Source organism: Paramacrobiotus metropolitanus, unplaced genomic scaffold, assembly GCF_019649055.1.
Source record: "Paramacrobiotus metropolitanus isolate TYO unplaced genomic scaffold, Prichtersi_v1.0 Parri_scaffold0000024, whole genome shotgun sequence".
Classification (NCBI taxonomy): Eukaryota; Metazoa; Tardigrada; class Eutardigrada; order Parachela; family Macrobiotidae; genus Paramacrobiotus; species Paramacrobiotus metropolitanus.
In genome coordinates this window covers 660358-678939 of record NW_026570244.1, presented here as the reverse complement: position 1 = coordinate 678939, position 18582 = coordinate 660358, and the positions used below count along the sequence as shown (strand labels likewise).

The 18582-nt window shown below is 46.8% G+C and overlaps 3 protein-coding genes across 6 annotated transcripts; all 3 read right to left on the bottom strand.

The window, feature by feature from the left end:
- Window positions 1–203: 203 nt before the first annotated feature.
- LOC129587297 (S-crystallin SL11-like) lies at window positions 204–3911 on the bottom strand. The gene is made up of 11 exons (XM_055480975.1): window positions 3616–3911; window positions 2709–2749; window positions 2322–2373; window positions 2149–2204; window positions 1962–2004; window positions 1614–1669; window positions 1425–1484; window positions 1192–1302; window positions 1070–1105; window positions 938–965; window positions 204–786 (listed from the first exon to the last, which is right to left on the bottom strand). The coding sequence occupies exons 1-11, from the start codon at window positions 3653–3655 to the stop codon at window positions 677–679; spliced, it is 633 nt and encodes a 210-aa protein (XP_055336950.1). The 5' UTR covers window positions 3656–3911; the 3' UTR covers window positions 204–676.
- A 1784-nt stretch (window positions 3912–5695) lies between these two features.
- Window positions 5696–9084, bottom strand: LOC129587298 (glutathione S-transferase 1-like). The gene is made up of 10 exons (XM_055480976.1): window positions 8925–9084; window positions 8504–8609; window positions 8234–8335; window positions 7860–7882; window positions 7565–7634; window positions 6861–6932; window positions 6746–6789; window positions 6495–6605; window positions 6380–6412; window positions 5696–6298 (listed from the first exon to the last, which is right to left on the bottom strand). The coding sequence occupies exons 2-10, from the start codon at window positions 8535–8537 to the stop codon at window positions 6158–6160; spliced, it is 630 nt and encodes a 209-aa protein (XP_055336951.1). The 5' UTR covers window positions 8538–8609; window positions 8925–9084; the 3' UTR covers window positions 5696–6157.
- A 1380-nt stretch (window positions 9085–10464) lies between these two features.
- Window positions 10465–17285, bottom strand: LOC129587321 (B-cell linker protein-like). Of its 4 annotated transcripts, none has more exons than XM_055481012.1 (8): window positions 16578–17285; window positions 16054–16269; window positions 13539–13589; window positions 13323–13467; window positions 12429–13174; window positions 11494–12286; window positions 11251–11431; window positions 10465–10952 (listed from the first exon to the last, which is right to left on the bottom strand). In XM_055481012.1, the coding sequence occupies exons 3-8, from the start codon at window positions 13567–13569 to the stop codon at window positions 10836–10838; spliced, it is 2013 nt and encodes a 670-aa protein (XP_055336987.1). In that variant the 5' UTR covers window positions 13570–13589; window positions 16054–16269; window positions 16578–17285; the 3' UTR covers window positions 10465–10835. The 4 variants fall into 4 exon arrangements, with proteins under 4 accessions (XP_055336987.1, XP_055336988.1, XP_055336989.1 ...); XM_055481013.1 differs by lacking the exon at window positions 16578–17285 and adding an exon at window positions 16466–16559; XM_055481014.1 differs by lacking the exons at window positions 16054–16269; window positions 16578–17285 and adding an exon at window positions 13774–13955.
- Between the last annotated feature and the right edge of the window lie 1297 nt (window positions 17286–18582).

Genomic DNA, 18582 nt, shown 5'->3' with positions numbered 1-18582 from the left:
CTCTGCACTAAAGCGACCCCCAACACAAAACACCGATCTGATACCGATATCGGCATGCAGTTCTACATCGCTGACTGAGAATTCCATTGGCGGCTATTGTGACTGGGGTTTGTTAATCTTTTGTCGCGAGCGGGAAAAACCGCTGCTGTTTCCATGCGCGTAACGTGAATTTGTGCAGAGTCAGCGGAAGCACATGCACATAAGCACACGAGGTAGGTAAAGGATCTTTATTGATGGTACTTATGTATAACATAACGCTAACATGTAGGTACGTCAAGCTTCATCGCTTCATGAGCAAGAATGGAACAAGCTAGCCAGGGAAATGGATTGCCGTCAAACAGTCAGAACGCTACACTACTTAAATGCATTGTCGCGTGAAGTTAAATGCACGTCCAAATAACGATAAACACTGTAGATAAACTGTGCTGAGAATAACAATAACGAGAACACGGCGTCGCCTGCAGCTGCTGGAGCGGACACGGGACACAGACAGTAATGCTTAAAAGACGAATGTGGACAGAAGAGGAAGCGCAGTGACACTAAACGACTCGGTGACCTTGACGCGTCCGGCTCGTCAGTGGAACGCTGTGGTGTGTGGCTGTTTCGTGATTGCGGATGCGGCATCTTTGCGATCCCGGTGTCGCAGCTAATTAATTGTGACCCGTCCGGCTCTTGTTTAGAAGGCGGCCGGCGGGCGGCTCTTCAGGTAGCCGGCGAAGCGCGGCGTCTCCTCGATGCGGCGCACGATGGTGTGGATGTTGGGATAGCGCTCCAGATCTTTCCAGCCTAGAACAGTCGACAGTAACATTAGCACGGCTGCAACGTTAACGCCGACTACGACACGGTGCTGTTAATCGACATATGATAGCCGAGATAAAGGTCATCCACTTATTGTAAAACGCACTGGCGTCTAATCACTTGTATATACTGCACTTACCGCCCACGCCGGCCAGCACCATTTGATCCTAAATTAGAATAAATTTGAATTAACATTACCCAACATACGGATGTTCCAATTCCGCATATATATATTCTGGTTGCGCGAGTCAATCACAAGCTAAGAACTCACCGCGGTGTTATAGATGCACAGATCGGCGTACGTCAGCTGCAAAGATGCCAAAATCAATTGTTAATATTATTAGCCCCTCATGCAGTTATCGTGGTCAGTATCGGCTGTGCAGGTTTACGTACATTCTGACCGACCGCGTATCCGGAGCCCTTCCCGTAGCGACCGACGAAGCGATCGAGGAATTCCATGGTTTCCGGCAGGGCGCGTTCGTGGAAGCGACGAATGCGCTCTTTCTGCAATGACGGAACATATCACCTGGCTGATATTGCGCTCGCCAGTAGAATGATGTACGAGTAGAAAAGCCCTCGCATATTTAAATATGCACAGGCGCTGCGCTGCATTTACTGTACTGTACCTTGCGCCGGGCATCATCCTCAAAGGTCACTTCCACAATGTCCCCCAAAAGGTCATTCATCTACACAGGCAGAAGGCGCAAATCAGTCTCACCGTCATCGCTGTGCAATGTGCATGCCTGCATGGGTATCGCTGAATTCGAAGAAGGACGGATGCGGGCTCGGTTAAATAAACGTCACATAGTTCTCACCGTGTCTGCCACGGAGTCCACCAGCGCCATTTCGTACGCGTCACTTCCCGCCAGCCCTGCACAATGCGCACCAATTACGGCATAATTCTATCACTTGCCGAAGATTAAGACTAGCAACTAGTTATTTTTCCAAACAATAAAACTAATGTCAGAGATTATCAGTCCGTTAGCGCTTTTTTTAAAGCGCACTCTCTTGTCGCTACTTATTAGCGATCCAGAATTGCGATACGCGTCCGGAAATTAACCAGCGCTTGTTCATAGTACGGTGTATAGTGCCAGTTGTGATCTTGTATTATTCAAAATCAACGCTATTTCGGATGTAAAGCAACATTAATTGTATGAGCCCACCTAATTCCCGTGCAATGTAGCGCGCAATGGACATGCTTTGCACCTGCAATGCAGACCAGCATCAGCAACTGATCCATCGGCTGAATACTATTAATTATATTCATTTGATGGAATTTGTTACGAGCGCTTTTGCTGTACAAATTCTCTTCCGCAAACAGGAAACTGTTGCGTACTTCGCGGTACGTACCAGCTGCTCGTTGGTTTCGTTATTGATCAGCATTGGCAGTGATCCAGTTGGACTGGCTGGAAAGAAGACGAAAGCCCAAATATTTTGATGCTGCTCTAATGTTCTCTACTTTATTGTTTAGAATTGTGCAGACAAGATATATTTCCATCATTCTGTATCTATACTATACTGACTTGTTTTGATTTGTTGCCACGACTGGTCGTCCAGCTGGACATCCTCGAATTCCTGTAGAAAATATAATAATGAATTAGAACATAGCAGCACTGTCATTACGTATACATCGCATCTGTACGTTACACTTTTTCATACTGTATTGAATAACCGTTTTACGGTACGCATGTCATGTCTGCTGTAAAAAAATATATACAGATACGAGTATATAATAATTGTACGTTCCCGGGGCAGCGAACATTACTGAAATCGAATAATGCTAATATTACTATCGGGGTTTGGTCAGCAAGCAACTGCATTCAGAAAATTCAAGATAAATGTATAATAAGCTTGTTAATTAGAAAACTGCTAATCTATTAATCAAAGCGGAAGTGGTTCACTGCACTGACCTCGCCTGCCGCATGGAAGATCAGCCTGGTCAGCTCCGCTCCTACAAACCACAAGGTCTCACCGAATCGCTTACGGGCACAAGTATGCTTAGAGAGTGAAAGTGACTACAAAGCACAAACATGTACTGCACATTGCAATACTGCATCCATGTAATGTGCAGTAGCGATCACGCAAAACGGCAAAAGTAGTGATCTTTTCTTTTCGTGTGCTGGCACTCTGCAATACTGCATCCATGTAGAGTGCCAGCACACGAAAAGAAAAGACCACTACTTTTGCCGTTTTGCGTGATCGCTAGCAACGATCCAGCGAGCACGTCTGATATTTCCGGTAGGAGCAAAGGATTACGAGCGACATCGTGGGTTTCGTGGGTTTCCCATGTGTATATACAGTATATTGTAGACCAACACCATGTTCGATCCAAAGGAAGCGAGGCAAGTCAGACAGTAGTCGATGACAGACTTACAGTGCCGCGCTCAAACGGGATTACAATAGATTAACACTGCACAATTTGCCCAGGAGAATGCACTGCACACACATGTACATGATAAGTTACAATGCAAAGACCCCATCTTCAGAGATCTAGAACATCCAACATGACTACAACACAACGTCCCGGGAAAGAGGCAATGCTTACAAAAATTATATTACCACATACGCGTATTATTACTATGTATAAGTACAGCAGTTATAATAATTATATGAAAGTGAAAGACTATAAAATTTAATATACGAAGCATAATTAGACACTGCATATATATGCCGCATGGTGAATACAAGTGCAAGTAAGACACAGTAATGATAGTTTTTCTATGCAGGTATATGTACAAGTATGTCCCACACTGATTACGTTATAACACTGAGAATTAAGGCGCGCAATTAGTGAATACATTGATCAATGCGACTTACGAGCACGTCCCCGGAAGTAGACGAGTCGGTATTTGGCCATGGTGAAAGGATGTCGCAGCCAGCAAGATGGGAACGCGGATCCGCAGGAGACGGGAGCGTTTACGGGCGGAAGAGGGATACGGCAAACGAGCGACTCGGCAGACCCTGGCCAACGTTAACAACGCTGATCCGGAAACAGGATAGATGGATAGTGCGAGTCGCGCGAGACCGACCGGCCCAGCTGCAGATCGACGACGCGGAATGCAGCTGCCTGCAGTTGGCACTGCTCAACACACCGAAGCGCCGGCGCGCTCTTTCGTCCAATCAGGCACCGCAACCGCTTCACAGAAATGCTGTAGAGTGTTATTTTATCATACGGTGTGGTAGTAGCGGTACGTATGCACAATGCACCGCGCGTTCGGTAGACCGACTGGTACGTATTACATGCACCACAATTACGGGCTGCTACCGTACTATCGTACTACGCGCAGTACGATGGAAGTGTGAACGTACTAATAGTCAAGTTAAATGGAATCGTTTTAATCGGTATAGCGGTTAAACCAACCGCAGCGGTGCATGACTCTGAATAACACGAAAGTGATTATTAATTTTTTGGAGTTTAGTGGGTACGAACGTTTTTGTACTGTACCTTGCGAGTACGTTTTGTACTGGTCTGCACGACTCGAGCCAGCCCTCTCTGCGACTTGCAGAGTTAAAAGGAACCAAAAATAATAATTTTTGTTACAGCGCAATAAATTCCGGTGAACATACAATACACATTGTGTATTTGTATTTTGTATACACCGTCACCGTGTATGTCGCAGTGGAGAAGTCACCGGTTCTGTACGAGAAATGCCTACGACTCTTATGGTTACATTAATTCTGTAGTAGGCGTTCGTATGAGTATCGAATGCGTAATGCTTATTAAAGCTAACACCGCTCATAGACAACTGTCGGCGAATCGGCCGCATACTCGTATCAGCAGAATTTCTTTATGTAAACAGGTTTCATTTGCAAATGCCTCACCTGAACAATACTGCATCGTCAACAAGAGTACTTTGAGTCGGAAAACCAGTTTCCCAACAGTCAACACTACATTAAAGCGTCAACTCTACAGTCTCTACTCGCACTTGTGACAGGCTGACACTAGCCGGCATGAAGCATGCATCCAGGCCTGGTCGCTGGTGGAATTGCTACTAAAATGGTTTGATGTGAGAAACAGAACTACCGATGCAATAATACAACGACTATATATACATGTACAATATCTATATAATGGATTATACAACTGTGTAACGACGCACCCACACAGGTTTACACAGATAAATTACAGCATTGCCACATTACTAGTATCAGCGCTCATGTTAACGCGCTGTAACATCAAGTGATTTTTTACTACATCACTCGCAATCATAGGTGCGCCACGAATTGTATGGCCAAACCTCCATGCAACTCCTGCACGACAATAAACCGAACGTTACGTCCGGTAAGCGCGGTTTAATCAAAACTTCGTAATTACTGAAATTCAAATGCCATTATGCCGGTATGCTGTACGCATTACGCTGTACGCATTACGCATGCGCAGCTTGATCTTTCACGAATATCTAAATCTGAATAAACATAAATTCACAGCGTTTTGTGCTATCTATGTATACTCATTACTCGTGAGACGTATATTTTCACCGTACAACGTGGAAGTTATCTTGTCAACGGACGTATTGTATTAATAATTGGTGGTACAGTATTGCTTTTCTACAGTGTGTCCTAGGCTCCTAGCCACAATACAAGGTTGCCGGCCTGTACCCAGTGTACAATACACTACAGCTTGAAGGTACAGATAGGAGCAGCAAAAGCCTTTTTGTCAGGGTGGCACAGGAATGCGGTAGGATTTCCCTGGGGCATCTTCGCTGTTTCGCATTTTCCGCAACTGGCCTTCTTAGAGATTTACTTGTTGGTAAAGACAGTAATTATTACGGCTGCTCTGCAGACTGCACCTTGCAATGTTCGCAGTGGAAAATAGGCTCTGCATATAATTGTGAGATCGATAAAGGAGCCCCTTTACAGCTGGCAGTCGTAAATTGTCGGTGGTGAAGATTGTTAGCCATCAGAAATAATAAGTAATTTTATTTGATCAACTTGGCAACACGAGCAGTGTCTATCGGGAAGAGCGAATATTGCAATTAAATTACTAGCGAAGCAGAAGGAAATTAAAGAACGCAGCTGCCCATATTTCTATCAATATCAATCAATGTCCCGGGAAGACACTATAACTATAGACTTTCTACTAAAACACTAAAACAGCAAAGAACTAACATCAACTGGGAATGATAAATGCCATCGGGTGTACACGTAGCTCGCTACAGTCTACAGACTGGATAGCTGCAACGCCACCGAACTGGAATCAACGATCACGGCGATGGAGGCGAATGGTCAGTTAATAAAGAATCAGTGTTAAACTCGAGGGAATCCACAGAGGAGGAGAAACACGAACGGGTTAAAGCATAGTGCGAATGTCCGCTGAATGGAGCAGCCCTGTGTCCGCTGCAGTCACTGGTTGCACTGGTTAGTAGGGCGTGTGCGGGCGCGTCTTGAGGTAGCCGGCGATGCGCGGCGTCTCCTCCAGGCGGCGCAGCAGGCCGCTGATGTGCTTGTAGCGGTCGAAGAACTGCCACTGCACCAGGCCGGCCTGCACGGCTTGGTCCAGCTGCAGCGCCGCATTCGCGGTATTATTTATTATCACCAATAACAGCAAAATGAGCAAATACAATACTGCTTCTTATCTTACCGCGTTGAAGACAGCCAGATCCGCGTAAGTCAGCTGCAAAGTCACACCGTTCATTTGTATTTTGTGCCACACACGTGGACAGATGCAGCGCTGAGAGCGGCGTGGTCGCACTTACGTCGGGCCCGATGATGTATCCGGATCCCTTGCCGTGCTTGGCGAACATGTTCTCCAGGCTCTGCAGCGTGAAGGGCAGGATGTTCTCCACGAACTTCTTCTGGTTTTCCCGCTAAACAACACCGAGAACGCTGAGAGTCGCTGCGACGTAATATTAATACACGAGGCCCAATGCAAAACTAATTATGCTAATACTCCTCGCTAGTTTATCCCGCACCGGCTAGGCGTGCACAGTGCGCGTGCGTACCGTACCTTCAGTTTGTCGTCCTCGTTGAAAATGATTTTGACGATGTCACCTGCAGCAGTGCCGGCAATCTGTCATATGAAGCGCCGCGTATGCAAAATGAACATTGTGCACTGCTCCTACCGAGGATGTCGTTGGAGGTGTCCACGACGGAATCCACCAACGCTTCGTCGAAGCGCGCCTTCCCCGCCAGACCTACACAAACAATTCTTCTGTATATCCTCACGCGTCAGTGAAATCCATTTTTTAAAGACATCTAAACCTTTGACAAATCTGCGCAGTACAGGGATTATTCATTTCTAAACTTCAGAACACTGTAAAATATAAAATGCCCGTCATCACCACTTCCGCCATCGCTGCCTGCATTTTTCGCCAATGCGAGAAAGCAAGGAGAGCACAATCACTACGCCGCATACTGTATCTTTACCATGAATCATAATGCGACTCACGCTGTTAATACCACAGCAACTGCGAAGATCTGAAGTACCTGATGATGAATGAATTTAAGGTGCTCGAGTGACTTGGCGTACCGTGTGAGGCATGTACACAACGAAGTTTACTGTTCAGCCACAGTATAACTTATTAGCATATCCATAATTAGGTACTTCTATGTATCATGCAATAACTGTCCAGTCAACATAACACAGATAACCAAAATCGATGATATGTAACTATTACGACATTTTACTCGCCTTTTCTAGACGAATGAATTGTGAGTACTATCACTGTTAGCAGATACACTATCTCCCAAGTGATAAGAAGAAAACCCTAGAGTATGAAACGGTACAGTGCGTTGGTGCCTGGAAGATGCACAGTGCAGTACGTACCGAATTCGCGGGCCAGGAAGCGGGCGATCGCCAGTGACTGCGCCAAAACCAGTCCGTCAAACTCCAGAATCTGCACAAATGCCCACAATTAGTACTGCGTGGATATTTACAGATTACACGGTGCATTCCTGGCACAAGTCCTTTTCCTATACGGTAATCAATTCAAAATGCGCGCCGAAAATTTTTTTAAGAAAGAACATAATTATATCATGGTAGTATTAACTATTACTCTGTTATAGAACTAAATATTAAGTGCAGCTGTTCATAACTTCATACATATACTGTACATACATACCGGCAGTGCTCCGAACGGTGTATCTGCAAGAAAAAATCAGGCAGTGAATCGGCAAGGAATTCCGAGTGACTCAATCGCTTCTCAATCTCGCACAAGAGCGGTTATTATAACTGTATTTATAATTTATTCTGTCGAGTTGCGGCGAGAGGCATGACTGCGTATAATATTCCACACGGCGCTCGTTATCTAATCGACTGTTAAAGTTTAAACTATGTCGGCAAACCAGGAAAATACTGCAAAGTAAAGTGCCGACTGCCGAGTTTGAATGGAAATGAATGCCATGTCAACAGGAATACGATGGCATGCGCTGAGTAATAATTAGAACAGTACAGAATGATCAACTGGGCGTCGGGCACTGTACACTTATGACTTACTGGGCTTGAGCTGCTGCCAGGAGCCCGTGTCGATGCGGTTGTCCTCGAACTCCTCGCCAGCCGCGTGGAAGATGAGCCGAATCAGCTCGGCGCGGGCACGGCCTACCACAGCTGAGATTAACTTGATTGAAGCCACCAAGTCAAAATACTAATCCACTGCCCAGTCAACACGACAATATAAAGCAAGCAGCACGAGTACTCGTACAAAAGATGTAACCAAGACGACTTTCCCGTTTGCTCTCGGGGGCGAAATCGTAGTTTACTACTCACCGTTAAAGTACGTCAAGCGGTAACGAGCAGGCATGATGATGGTGCAGGATTAATTCGTTGCACTGACAGTGACGGCGGCCAAGGATGCTCTGTCACACTGGGTTCCCTGTGATATAACGCCAGCGATGGATGAATACAAGTACTGAAGGCCCCAGCAAAACCAGAAAGGAGGCTATTCAGACAATACAGTCACTACGCCCAGTGCGGCCCATGTCCGTAAATACTGCTGCAGACTGCAGCAGTCAAAATGGACTGGTGCCATATCATTCAACACTGCACGATAGTGACGATACAAATTCAAATCACGTCCGAAGTTGACGACTATCTGCAATCGGTCTCCACAACAGCGCCAACCGTCAGGCTGCATTCCGCATCCCGGAAAAAACTACCCAGTAGCCAGTACAAAAGCAGGCGCACCTACCGGTTGAGTTGCAGCAGGAGCGGGGATTCCTCGCCTTTCCTCCAGGAACGAATAAATTACTGCGGATGATGGATCGCACTCGCAGATGAAAACCCGTTTATGCGCTGGCCCAGCTTGCACTTGCAGTGACTGCGCAGAACAGAACAGACAGCACTGGCTTGGCTGGCAGAAAGCCCGCATCTGCTGCAACCAGTGCAGTTCTGATGATACGAGTGATTAGTCATTCCATTGTACAGTACAGTAAGTACTCCCACGGCACTTCACGGCTGCTGTACTGTATTTAAAAACGCGCCCGCCTCTGTACACGCGCCGGTAGACTAGTAGGCTGCACTGAAAGCACGTACGTACCAGGTTGTGCAAAGAAGGTATCGTACGTACAGAAGTACGTACTAGTATTAAACCTGCTTCTACCAACAGCTGTTCATGATACGTACAAAACATCGGAATTTGGACACATTAATTTTACAGAAAGTTTATGGATTACTAATACACTGCGCACTCGCAAAAATTACTCAATATAATGTATATATAATAATATGTGTATATATATGTATATATAATGTATATATAATTACTCAGTATAATAATATAATGCATATATGTACATATTATTAGTATTCAATATAATGTATTTGCGCATCAAAATTAATAAGCCTGACAACAGTTTCGTCGATAATCAATAATTTAAGTGTGCACTGTGCAAGTGCCATGCGTTTACAGTACTTACTTATAAGTAATAATTTATTAATGTATGTAGTCATCAATAATTTTATTGCGCACTTGTTGTCGTACTTTAATCTGCAAGTACAGTACTTTACTTAACCTCGATCTCTTTTCACACAAAATTAATTAATAATAGTTACTTTGAAGTATTATAGAGTACTTATCGATCGTAGTCGTACGTACTGCGGCATAAAATGATTGCTAGACTATGCGAAGTCTGCTGAATGGTGCTGAACGGGGCGCACGAAGTGTTACAGTATTAAAGTAATGCCGCGAAGCTGTGTGTTTGTTTAACGTAACAACAACCGGTTTCGCTCTTCACAACACCGAGTCATAAATGTTGATCCGCCGAACAAAACATGCAAAGCCGGTTTTCGTTTGATGGATGACGGCTGCGCCTGCAGGCAATTCGGCGATGGAATTCTGCGCACCACAGCGATGTGTCGTTTCGCATTTTTCATGAATTGTGCGCCGCGTACCGAGTAAGTACCTTTTTAACACGTATGGGTTGTCCTGCAGCAAAAATTGTCGAAACAGAAATTTTTATGCTAGAAAACTGATGCGATGGAGTAGGCCCATAATATTATAGCATTAAAAATGTGCATAACTTGCTTGTACCTAAGCATAAAAAAGAAAGATTGTGTACAGTATTTATAATAAGTAATACAAGCCGACACTAAAATTCATGTGGCATACAAACGATAAAATGTTTATTCTAAATAAAAACCGAACATATCACAAACATAGATTCTTTGAATTGGTGCTTGAAAATTTATTTGGAAACTGAGATTATTTCGTAGGCAAGTATGAAACGAGAAAAAGATGATAATTTTTGTTAGCAGCGCCAGTGCTACTAGTACTCCCACAATGCCATATATACTTTGTTCAATAGAAAAAATTTAAATTTAAAAGCAGGAATTCAAGTAAACACAATTTATTTTTTAACAAACTCTAAATGTCGTTTTACTGCCGGAATAATAATCATTTCTGCGGACACCGTTGCCGAATAACGCATGAATAACAGCACATGTACAGCATTGTATCGTCGGTGAGCACAGAGGAAATGCTCATGAAACACAGAAAATGTATGCAATAATTTTGCTGCGTATTATGTATCGTAAACACAGTGTGAGTTGCGCGTGATGCAGAATCAAGGGATTTGCAGTAGCTGGGACTGGGATGGAGCGGTCAGCAGACAACGGTTTTTGTCAAAACCATCACCAAAACGACCGCCTTATCGCATTCCGCAAGGCACACGGGATTCCGCAAATGGTGTTCGATCATGGCGTCCACGCCAGCGAAGACCTGGAAAAACGCCAAGAAGCTCTTAATAGCGCACTTGTCCCGAATCCGGAACACTTACAAATTTGCATTTACTTCTATGGATAAATAAGTAATAACGTTGTCAAAAAACAAAGTAGCATCTCGTTATCAAGCCTGTAGGTCATATAAGCTGACCTTTCGCTTACAAAAATCATTTTTGTGCGGGATTCGAAAACTAAGCTTGTGTCACAGTGACTTATATAAGGTCATTACAATCTATAATAGGCCAACTGAGATGTGCGTGTATATCTGTCATTGTCATGCAAGAAAGTCAACGTGCCTGTTCACCGGTCTTCTCGAATCCCAGCGCGAAGCCGCCGTCAGCACGCCGCCTGATGGTCAGGTGGAAGACCCGGCCGGCGCAGTTGAGAGACAAGGAATAGGGGTTGGCGAAGCGCTTGCCGCCCTTACAGCTGCGCCGCACCAAGAAGGCGCCGTCAATGGGGACGCGGAGCAGCCGCCTAAAGAAAACAGCCACCACGTGGTCAACCGTTGTCATCCCTCTGGTCATGGCCTTTTTTACCGGCAAGTCTCGGCGCGGTCAATGCTGCCGTGGTACCAGGGAAAGACGTCGAGCGGGTCCTCCGAGGGCGCCGCCAGCAGCCGGCCCATCGTCGGCTTGGCCGGCACGGCCGGGCGTTGGCGCGTGTCCGTGTAGGTGCTGTCGGGATCGCTGTTCTCTGCCACACCGCCGGCTGATTCGGCCGCCACCGGAAGGGGGCCACCGGCCCCTGTGTTTATACTGCCGGCGCGAAAGGCCACGTTGTAGTGTCCGGAAGGACTCCTGGCGTTGGCTGGCGGAGGGGCGCCGTACAGGCTGGAGGTGGGCAGTGAGGCTTTGCGCAGCGGCAGCGAGTGCGGACTGGCAGTGCTCGGCTCCGGCACGCTCAACCGGGCGGCCAGCAACTGGTTCAGCCGGGCCGCCACTTGCAGTCCCGGAGCCAGCCCGCTGCAGAGCGCGGACATGTCACCGACACTGCGTGTCCTTTGCCCGCTATGGGCAATACCGGCACTCGCCCCATTCGGCCTACACGCCTCATCAGGGGTGGGGAATGCGGGCTTGGGCGGGCAGAATTCTGACCTTTCGACGTCCACGTTAGGACCCGCCGGGATGTTTTCGCCGGTCTGCACCGGCCATGCCCGAGCGTTTCCTGCAGCCGCGCGGACCGTGTTAAGCTGTCCCGGCTGAATGGCCGCGAGAGGCAGGGAGGGATGGCACGGTGGGACAAAGTCCAGCTCGGAGTCTCCAAGGGGAAACGCTGCGTCGCTGGTGCGCCATCCATGGACGATGGAGGCCACCAGTGCCGCTTTCTGCTCTGCAATTTCCATACAACTAATGAAATTCTTTAAACTTATGAAAAACGATCTGCATTGCGCTCTGTTGGTGACCTTTCGCTGTATTAACTTTGCCACTGCGAATCCAAAATGAGAGTAAGTCATGTATTGTTAATCACTCACCGTCCGGTAATTCGTAGATATTTTCTTCAAGTTGTTGGGGATCGGCGTCCTGCGCATCCATGGCCTCGGGACAGGCGTAGGTCGCTAGCTCATCCTGCAGCCATTCCGCGTGCTCTTCAGTGCGCATCGGCGTGCGCTCTGGCGGCTTCGCATTTGACATATCGCGGTCGGTGGGAATGTGGCGCTGCAGAGCGTTGCCGTCTGCCGGCGATGAGCCGGCGTACAGTTGTGAACCAAGATGATGCTTCCGCCGGATGTGGGTGTCGGAGAACGACAGCGGGCGGACTCCGTCAGCGCTGTCGACGCTATCGGAGTCGCTGAATTCCGAACCCCAGTCGCAAGTGTCCCCGGCAGCCGGCTTCGTGGAGGGGCGCTGGTCGGGCGGATTGGAAATCGTCCGACTTATTTCCGGTGGGCTCCGCTGCACCTTCCGGTGGGGTTGCTGGCCGGCGGCGTGCGCAGAGATGGCAGCGGGGTCGGGCAAAATGTGCTCGTCGGCGAACACGCAGATCGTGTTGCACGGAGCGCTGGCTGGAGCGCGGTAGCCGGAAGTGGCGACCGGCGGTGTCGTGGCGGACAGGAACGCTGCACTGGCACTGCAGTGGTCGGAGCTGTAGTCCACCGGCACCGGGACCGGCGTCGCGCCGGTCAGGTCCCATCGGTCGCTGAGCGTGGCGGAAGTGTCTGCCGAACTGGACAGCATTCGGCTCAGGCGGCCCCGGCGACGCGAGAGGGTTTCAAAAATCCTGCAAACCCCTTTTTTTAGATATTTCTGGTGGTAGCTTCAATAAAATGAAGCGGCGCTTGTTCGCTTTTCTTCGTCAAAGAGTACACCGAACTAGTTTCGCATGCTGATGCAGCTGTTAAACACGGCATTAGGCTGCAAGTACTTGCCCTTTGAGGCCGGCCTTATCCCGATCGCGACGGGCGGGAGGGCGGCCCTCCTCCGTGCTGGTCACGTGATCGGCTTGCATGCTTGCCGACGTTGACCAAGGCCAGTAGTCTGCAGCCGCTCGCGGTCTGGCAGCAATGTCCCACGCTACAGCCAAATGCAGCAGTGCTCCAGACTCAAGGGTGCCGTGCCGGATATATGGTGTCAGTACTCCTTACCAGCCCGGTACTCCTTGTCGTTGCTGAACATCCGGCATCCGCTGCTGAATTCTGTGCACAAGAAAACAGATTTCAAAACATGCGAAGGCCTTATATTCGACTTATACATGGGCACTAGAGACTACGTGTAGACTTCGCGTTGTCATTCCTAATTAACGTAGCAAGCAAAGGTCGATCCCAGACTACACTCGCAGCAGTTACATTATGGAGGTTCCCATATGCATGCGGCTTTTACATTCTTAGTCCTCGTGGTCAGCGTGGCAGCCAAATGGCAGCAAAACTGCACTATTCACAGGAAAAGTTGAATTTCTATTCAAATCGCAACCACAGGTGCGTACGCCTAATTAGTAAAACAAGTAACTACTACAGTACAGTACATACGCCTAATTAGTAAAACTACTACAGTACACAATTAGAAACCCACAATTAATACGCAACTACTGCATCGATAACAGAATCTCTCGTTAAGGTTTTGATTGTCGGTGCAGCGCGATGTCTCGCATCGTTGACTGACAGACACAGAAGTGATCTTTCTATGTCGCAAATCACCAGCAAACTGAAGCATAAGTGGTTTGCGGAAAGTTCGGACAGTCGCCACTAGAGCGACTCTAGCTGTCAGTCATATAAACAATGTAACAGAAAACGCGTGCTTTTTGGTGGTTATTAGTGGTATGTTGGGGTACATAAATTTCAGGATATTCATGTACAATAAGTAAATTAATCGCATAATTGCATCGAGACTCGAGGTAGTGAAGCAAGGCCCGCGGCGTTCGTGCAGCTACTTAACCAAACTATTCAGTACACTTACAATGCCCCTGACGAATTGTCTGGTACGAGCTCCAGATATTATGATATATTATATGATTGTAGTCGTCTTCAAACAGAGCGCATTTCCTAATAATACACATGTTAATTTACAGCTGTACTGCAACATTTAACCCAGTTGCAGTCCTGAAATGCTGGACTTACTACCAGTAGGACCACTATACTGCTGCCTGCTTATATGCATTATAAGTATTTTACAGGAAGAATTACGGTATAACTTTTGCAAAAATACTTGCACGATGCGTTACCGAAAAGGCCCTTTATATCTACTGTACAATGCTACAGTACGGCACTTATTGAATTGAGGAACATTATGCAGAAACTGTCAAGACTACGACGAGTAGGTTGGGAATAATTATGTCTAGTAAAATAGCGTACAGTACTTCTACTGAAATAAAGTGCTGTATCGTGTATGTGATTTTGAATGAAGTGTCGCAAGATTTTTATACTGCTTTGCAGTGAGCGTGAAATGCCTGGCGAAACTGAATATATACTATCTGGCATGGTCAGCATCACGTTGATCACCGCAATAAAATAAAACCGGCACAAGACGAGTGTCATGTTAAATTATTACAATCATACAGTACGATTATTGGCACGTATACGGCTCAGATGGGCAGCCTGGCGGAAATAAGTCGCTTGGGCAGGGTCCGATCGACCCGGTCGCGGCATTCACACTCGAGCGAACCAGATGGCGGTACAACGGTGTATCTGCATTCCCCCGCCAGAGCCGGTTTAATTGGTGAATGCCGCGGCTGCGGTGTTTCTGCGCAGTACCCTAACATTTACTGGTAAGCACTAAGCAGGCCAACCTCCGTAACTGTATACAGCCCTTCTTCAACTACGCGCCAGACTGCAGCCGGCCTCAAGTTACTGCGGGTAGTTTCCAGCGGCAGCGCAGGTTCCTGCAATCGGACCTGCTGGGCCGTGCTCCCCAGGCTCACGGTCGCCGGCACACGTGCTATTCGGTGCCGTCGCGCAGCTCCAACTGACACTTGCAAATGACTTCGCTCGGAATATTGCAATATGATGCGTCTAGCGTTTTCGCTCGTAATCATAGCCTATAGCCTGTAGGCTGTAGGTAAAGCGTTTAATGACTAATGAGCAATCTGACCTGCTTACGAAGAATGAATATATATGCTGACTGAAGGCGTGCGTTCGAATTCGCATCTAGTCAACTATTAATTAGATGGTAATAATTGCTGATAAATAGGCTATCTATGACAGTTGCCGGGATAATCAACAGCTGGCGCGCTATCCAGGTTTCTTTACTTGGACAGGCGTGGGAGAAAACGGAAGAGACACATCGCCACAGCTTTCAAAATTCCGATAACATAAAGCATTATTAATCTACTAATCCAAAACAAAACCAGTGGATAAGATCTCGATCGACAGCGCAACATAACGAACATATATGTGCTGTACAAAAAAATTGTCGGATGTAAAATAAGAAAACTTGTCTTGGGAATACTACTCCGCAGTCCACACACATTATAAATCTAGAAAATGTATCTGTTAATATGCATTACATTATCAATCTGCTAAAACAGTAAGTATTATTGTGTACGTCGCAACCCTTGGTCTGTGACCGTCTGTAGGATCCCGTCCCACTTAGCAAACAACGACCATGTACATGTCCAATACAGGACGCAGCCATTTTCTGCAGTTGTAGAGCTGCAGATCGACTCACCTGCGCTGTCAGTGTCGTGGCTGCATAAAACGACCGGATGCTGTTGCCGTGTTGCAAATTGCGGGGTTACTGGTTAGCGTCCAACTGAATGACGATGATGATAGCGCGTCCTTAAACAGATCTGCATCGATTGTATATATATATGTGTCCGAGTCCAGGTCCGGGTCAGGCTAACTGCGTTCCCCTTCCCAGTAGCGATTTCAATGAAATCGGAATCTGTCAGCACAACGTTTTTATCGTTTGGCGAAGCGTTACGTTTATAGGGCGCTGTGTTAACTGTTATCAAGTCCGTATTAAATATTATATAATAATAAGAACAGCGTAAGCTACGACATCAGTACAGCACGCACTGGCACAGAGATGAGAGATGCCATTCTATTTCAATACAAAACACATAACAAACTACTTGTACCTGTACAACACACAAACAATCAGGTAAAGGTTGATATGTCAAATAGACTCTGCCGCCACATATTCCGCATAATAATTATTAGGCTATAATTCTGTTATCAAGATGTACGCACCGCTTGATTTTTTGTGAACTGGCACGTTGCTGCGCTAAATGTGTCCACGGTTGCGTTGAAAGGTAGAAGTGATGGCGATTATGCGACTACTGCTAGCAAGATCCTTGTAGTCTGAGCGAGTGTTTGGACGTAATTAATTAATTAGCTGACACTCTCCAGAGTTACAGTACAAATGCCATTATGCAGCTGATTGGCTTCCGGACCGGAGCCAATTCGACAGATTGGCGATCCCTCGCGGAGACTCATATTAGGCTGAATTTTCAGCTGGAAGTGAAAAGGGCACGGCCGTTGGGAGTGTTCACGACATCCAGTTCATCCTGTTCATGGGATGTGAACAACGTGTCCCCGATATGTAGTAGCTGCAGAACAAATGTATCCGTACAACAAAAACAATGCAAATGGTCAGCGTTGAACGGCGCTGTGTGCACGTATACTAGTACTGAGCCGGCAGTTCGAAGCTGCGACAGGGTTACATAATTAAATTCAATAAGAATTGCACAATCTGGCAAGTATATACATCCACAGCTGACAGTGAGAGGATGCATAAGCACATGCACGACGGCCAGTGCATGTTTGGTTTGCAGCTACGACTAGCAGTACTTTTACGCTTCTAACAATAAATAAATAACGCTGATGCTGAAGAGCGTTACAGTCGCTGCCATTGCGGAGGCCACCCACATCACATGTACTCATGTACACTTGACGATTTCTGCGCCACTGTACTAGTTAGAATGGAATTATGAGTCTGTCGAAGCGCAAGGAATAATTTGCAGCGATGCTGACTGCTGAATGCTGCACGTCAACAAGTAGCCAATGGCAGTGCGCGAATGCTGCAGACTTGCAGCTACATACATACCCTAGATCTGTTGTTGCCGTAATGATTTGCGTCGTACACAGCTCGCCGGCGATGGCGATCCGTATACAATACTATACATGTATTCACCGACGCCATGTTGATGTGATGCTGTGAAGCGAGCAGCTGGCCTGCACTTGCAGGTCAAGAACGTTGTTTTACGAGCCATGCTCTGCTCTGCTCCGCTTCCGTTCACGTCAACCGGCAACCTTAACGAAAGCTGCTGCACTGCCGCGGCCACTTGTTGCCACCTCCATCGTAGTATCGCAGTATCGCAGAATCGCAGAGCGGACCCAACGCCGAACGCTCTTCGCCGCCAGACAAACTGCAGGCATTTCGCGGCAGCTGCTTAACGTTAACGCTGGTTGACCACTTTGCACGATTAGTCGTATAGAATAAAAGTACGCGATGTAGCTCTGCGCCTGCCTGACTGCCGGTGTGGTCGCGCTCTCGGGCGGGAATACCGCTGCTCCGGCTAGCAGCTTCCAAACTGGGAATTAATATCAAGTAGCCAGTGCGAGTACTTGTTCTTTTAGTCGGACTTGTTGCCGGCTGTGGCGCATTTAGCACTATGTATTCAAATATTATAATGCAGAATTATAATCTACAGGCAGCAGGTACAGTTCCGCTGGTCAGTACGTACAGTAATGTGTACGATACAGAAGAATATTCACAGCTTTGAGCGGACTAACAACACCACTGTAAAATGTACCTACAATAACCTACAGTACGTCGTGTACCGGTGTTGCCCTGTAAATTCTGAAAGGGTAATAGAACAATTTCATAGTTTAATTACATTTTATGCATATCGACTATCGAGAATAATTGTCGTGTGCATTTGTGTCGCACAAACTCAAAGTACAACAGGCGTCGTCACCAATATTTATCCCATCCATAATTGTGTAAGTATTCATTATGGTACTATCCGTACAAGTACTGTATCGAAATATATATAAATATGCGTATGCCTTAATGAAATACTGATGTTCCCGTCAGAGCAACGACTGTCGAATCGTCGATGTCGATAAACTGATCAACTGGCTTCTCCTCTGACGGTTACGTCGTACGAGTACTTAAGTTAGCGTAATTTCCCTCTCGAAAAACATGCTCCGCCTTCCGTAGACCGTAGGTATCCGCATAATTATACTTTCT